Below are 5441 nucleotides of genomic sequence, written 5' to 3'. Positions count from 1 at the left end.
AGGTGGGAATTGTAGGAACCCGAAGCCGTTGAAGCCCCCGAGCTGGCCGGCCCCACTCGTGCCCAAGTCACCAACCATGAACACGCTGTGTCTTAGAGCGTCCCCAGCGAGAAGGCGGGGAGATGTGGTAAACTCTTTTGATACACCATTGCCGGTCTTGATCTGGAGGACGGAATCTCGCTCCACGTTTGGGATTGTTACCGAATGGAAGAATCCCGGGTCCCGAAACGCTTCACTTGTAGCAGGGGCGGAGCACATATCTTGCGCCTTATAAGTGCGAGCCAGACTGGTCTCATTAAATTGAGTCCACGTGGTGGTGCCGGGCTTCTTATAGAGTACTTCACCCCTTTCACTCGAGCCGCTGACCCAATTCACTTGAAGACTATCATCACCAGTGACAGTAAGATAAGCTTGCGTTGGTTCGTCATCACCTTGAGCGAAGGTTAGTTTGTGATACACGCCACTTCACCATTAGCTGCTTGATAGCTGACCCTGTATCCACCACCGCGTGGGTTGACGGGTCGGATCACGTAACCGTCGGGACCATCTGCTGCCGACGCGACCACCCGCAGCATGGAGTAGCTCGCGTTATCCTTTGGAGCGAAGACCACAGCATCTCCAGCTAGCGGGTTTACACCCTTTTTGAGGCGTATATTCACAGGATCGTAACTGTGCTGCAGCACTTCCGGTGTGAGATCGAAGTATCGAAGACAAGAATGCTTCACGGCAGGCCCTAACGTAACAGAGGGGACCGTAGCAGTGGGGCTGGCTGTAGAGGTTTTGGTGTCCGACGACGAAGCACAGCCCTCAAGATGACACAGGGCAAACAAGAGGAGCGCGGCGCCGATAGCCTTCTCGACGATTTCGATGACTAGACGAGTCATTGCGAGAACGAAAATTTCTACGATTGGAAGTTTGGAGGGCGACGCTGACAAAAGCCATGAAGCCGGTAGCTGCCGAACTGCAAACAGAGTCGGACCATTCGCAACGTCTATCCACACACGAACTTTAGAAGCTCAACTCGAGCTATTAAGAATCACTCATCACCAAATTCGACGGATTTAATAAGCCCTCATTGGACGGATTTAATCCGTCCAATGAGGGCTTATGATAGCGAGGAACAGGGATATTAAGATGACAGTGTGTTGCACTGTGAACGAACTGGAGCAAATAGCGGAAGAAACTTCCCACGATGATCGATGCACACGTGGGCAACAGAGGAGATGATCCATAATAATTAGAGGGCGGACATGGTGGAAAACAGCCTTAGAAAGATGGGCTGGATCTACGAAGGCCAAGATGGAGAGCACGTACTCTCCAAGAGAGGCTAGAACGTTGGAGTTGATGAAATGAGGAAAATAGTGCAGAATACGACTGACTAACCCACATTAAGCGCAGCTGAAGATAGGGTGACACTTAGACCAGTTGCTGGGTCACGCAACAGCGTGACGCAACGGGATGGAACGGCGTGACGCGGCGGGATGGAACCGCGTGACGCAAGGGAGGATATGGCTTCCGCGTTTGCTGCGCGCCCAGATAGAAATGGCTAAGGGGCAAGGGCTGATGCTGCTTGCATCAGCCCTTGCCCCTTAGCTTCACTTACGAGTAGAGAAATCATACATCCCTCATTGCAGCATTAGCCTACAATGGGGTATATGCTGAACGCCGAGCACGGGACTCGGGTAGAACACAGCATCTACTAGCGACTCCTCCATCATTTATGATACGCGAATATGAGGTTTCACATCTGGGCCGGTACGCGGACCCTTATCCATAGATCAAGCGCATGATCTAGATCACTCGTTGATCGTGACGCCTGAGCCCAATACATTGTGATCCGAGGTGCGTGATTGACTCGTGGTGAGTCAGATCTGTGATTCTTGATCCGTGATCTTTGATCCTGATCCTCGACTGTTGATCTCGACCCCTGAACCTCGATACTGATCCCTGATCTGTGATCTGGATCTCTCGTGATCCTCATTTTCGATTCTGTTCTATGATCATTGAGGAGAAACTTGATCCGTGATCCAAAGGTCACCGTGTTGAGAATTTCCGGTGTTCAGATCCTGAACTTGAGCGGAAAATTTGCAGCAATACTGCAGCAATACTGCAATTCTTGCATGATATTATATCATACATGCTGCACCGAGATGACACACCTTGTTATTAGTAGTGTTATTCCTCCAGTAGTGGAGTCCAAACTCCACGCAACTAATATCGAGTCAGTCTATAGGTGGGAAATCACTCCTATGCGGGTTGCCAATTTGCCATCAGCGATCTGTTGCATGACCACTCCAAAAGCAACATCCAAGTGACAGAAAATGACGAATATAATGCCCCGCGGTGACAGATAAAGATCAAGGACTGCAGTCAACATCGATGGGAATCCTACTTCCCCTCCGCAAATAACAGCGAGCGGACCTGATGCATGTGAATGAGCCCATGCGGGATTTTTTGAGCTGACTATTCATTACAATATCAAGATGACTTGAAGGGAGAATTTTATACGAAGTTGGTGCATGCTGAAAGGGCAATTGCCTACGAAGCGAATCAAGATGAACCTCTGACTGGGAAAGTGCAAGTGGGAGGAGAGTTTGATTGTCACTAACTTCCAACTATGAAAGTATCCTGTACAGTCACCTCCCCACTAGTGACATTATATCCCCAGAATGTCCCACGGAGTTCACTCCTGCTCACAACGTCGAGCTCAATGTAACCAATCACACTTAAAGCCTTCTCCACATGAGGCATGGTGCCAATTGGACATACAAGGTTCAAGAATCGCGCCGAGCCAGCTAGAATGTGGACCGTGCCGTCAATAGCAGAAGTACGAGTATAAGCGTGTATGTGGCCAGTGAAGTAGATGCTTACATTGTACTTCTTAAACAAAGGAGCCACATTGGATTTTAGCTCCTCGGCGATATCCCCGTTGAACTTGTCTAAGGCGCAGGACGTGTACATCGGCCTATGACCAGTAACGATGACCCATGGGGTCTTGTTCCGGTCAACATTAGCGAGATCATCTTCCAGCCATTTGTGTTGATCGCTCCCGTTGAGATAATTATGCTCGGTAGAAATCATAACGTAATGTACCAAACCATAGTCAAACGAATACCAATACTTTGCCTCCTCTGAGCCGACCGGATAACGATGAGTGAAGGGAACGCCACACTCACCACCGGAGTCGGGGAAATCATAATTACCGAAAGGAGGGTACCATCCGTGAGGATTATCGGATGATACGTATTCATGATTGCCAACGCTCGTAACCAGCGGTTGTTTCATACCAAAGTTGTGTTCAGCTTCAGCACCGAACTGGTCCCATACGGTAGAGAAGCCATTGGCATATGCGAGATCGCCATAAATGATGCTTAGTCGGATTCTGTCATTCTGTCGCATATGCGACAAAATGCGATCTGGATCCGAAGGTGGGAATTGTAGGAACCCGAAGCCGTTGAAGCCCCCGAGCTGGCCGGCCCCACTCGTGCCCAAGTCACCAACCATGAACACGCTGTGTCTTAGAGCGTCCCCAGCGAGAAGGCGGGGAGATGTGGTAAACTCTTTTGATACACCATTGCCGGTCTTGATCTGGAGGACGGAATCTCGCTCCACGTTTGGGATTGTTACCGAATGGAAGAATCCCGGGTCCCGAAACGCTTCACTTGTAGCAGGCGCGGAGCACATATCTTGCGCCTTATAAGTGCGAGCCAGACTGGTCTCATTAAATAGAGTCCACGTGGTGGTGCCGGGCTTCTTATAGAGTACTTCACCCCTTTCACTCGAGCCGCTGACCCAATTCACTTGAAGACTATCATCACCAGTGACAGTAAGATAAGCTTGCGTTGGTTCGTCATCACCTTGAGCGAAGGTTAAGTCTGTGATACACGCCACTTCACCATTAGCTGCTTGATAGCTGACCCTGTATCCACCACCGCGTGGGTTGACGGGTCGGAGCTCGTAACCGTCGGGACCATCTGCTGCCGACGCGACCACCCGCAGCATGGAGTAGCTCGCGTTATCCTTTAAAGCAAAGACCACAGCATCTCCAGCTAGCGGGTTCACACCCTTTTTGAGGCGTATATTCACAGGATCGTAACTGTGCTGCAGCACTTTCGGAGTGAGAGCGAAGTATTGAAGACAAGAATGCTTCACGGCAGGCCCTAACGTAGCAGGGGGGATCGTAGCAGTGGGGCTGGTTGTAGAGGTTTTGCTGTCCGACGACGAAGCACATCCCTCCAGATGACACAGGGCAAACAAGAGGAGCGCGGCGCCGATAGCCTTCTCGGCGATTTCGATGACTAGACGAGTCATTGCGAGACGAAAATTCCTACAATTGGAAGTTTGGAGGGCGACGCTGACAAAAGCCATGAAGCCGGTAGCTGCCGAACTGCAAACAGAGTCGGACCATTCGCAACGTCTATCCACGCACGAACTTTAGAAGCTCAACTCGAGCTATGAAGAATCACTCATCACCAAATCCGACGGATTTAATAAGCCCTCATTGGGACGGATTTAATCCGTCCAATGAGGGCTTATGATAGCGAGGAACAGAGATATTAAGATGACAGTGTGTTTCACTGTGAGCGAACTGAAGCACATAGCGGAAGAAACTTCCCAAGATGATCAATGCACACGTGGGCAACAGAGGAGATGATCCATAATAATTAGAGGGCGCCATGGCGGAAAACAGCCTTAGAGAGGTGGGCTGGATCTACGAAGGCCAAGATGGAGAGCACGTACTCTCCAAGAGAGGCTAGAACGTTGGAGTTGATGAAATGAGGAAAATAGTGCAGAATATGACTGACTAACCCACATTAAGCGCAGCTGAAGATAGGGTGACACGTAGACACGTTGCGGGGTCACGCGACGGAACGCAACAGCGTGACGCAACGGGATGGAACGGCGTGACACGGCGGAATGGAACCGCGTGACGCGAGGGGGCGGTTACCGTCGTATTAACTCTTCACCAATATTCAGCGACTGAATCTCAGTCACCGAGGCTCAATTATAATGCCAGATGGCCGCGCTCTAGTGCTTGGACTCACACAAGTAATATGAGAGGATAAACTGCACTTGTTGTACACAATATCCAGCTTATCCTCTCATACACGTGCAATTTGCTTCCACCTGGTGGCGCATACAAGGGAATATAGGCGGTGCTTACTACTGTCGCTTCTGTTGCATTCTTTATGATCTCTGTCCATCGTCATTGTCATCGAGGCATGTCGGTTATGACGACGACCAGAAGCAGCAAAAGAGGAAAAACCGACAGCATAGTCGATACTATCGACCCGATAGTTTGGCGATGTTGTTGATGAATTCGATCGACATCAGTGTTGTGTAGGAATCAGGTCGGAAGGACATTGAATTAGCAGATGTCTTGAATTGTCGTAGCATTCATAGTATGAATTTCATACTACTCAGGGTGTTGCATTTCTACA

General features: G+C 49.9%; 2 protein-coding genes across 2 annotated transcripts; both read right to left on the bottom strand.

The window, feature by feature from the left end:
* Positions 1–491: 491 nt before the first annotated feature.
* Pmar_PMAR027783 (hypothetical protein) lies at positions 492–884 on the bottom strand (the record flags this gene model as incomplete). The annotated part of the gene is made up of 1 exon (XM_002767675.1): positions 492–884. A coding segment is annotated over one exon (393 nt), but the record flags the coding sequence as incomplete, so codon positions are not given.
* A 1720-nt stretch (positions 885–2604) lies between these two features.
* On the bottom strand, positions 2605–4311 carry Pmar_PMAR027782 (conserved hypothetical protein; the record flags this gene model as incomplete). The annotated part of the gene is made up of 1 exon (XM_002767674.1): positions 2605–4311. The coding sequence occupies one exon, from the start codon at positions 4309–4311 to the stop codon at positions 2605–2607; it is 1707 nt and encodes a 568-aa protein (XP_002767720.1).
* Between the last annotated feature and the right edge of the window lie 1130 nt (positions 4312–5441).

This window comes from Perkinsus marinus (assembly GCF_000006405.1).
Source record: "Perkinsus marinus ATCC 50983 genomic scaffold scf_1104296970268, whole genome shotgun sequence".
Taxonomy (NCBI): domain Eukaryota; phylum Perkinsozoa; order Perkinsida; family Perkinsidae; genus Perkinsus; species Perkinsus marinus.
The sequence above is the reverse complement of the archived record's forward strand: the minus strand, read 5'-3'. Positions and strand labels throughout refer to the sequence as shown.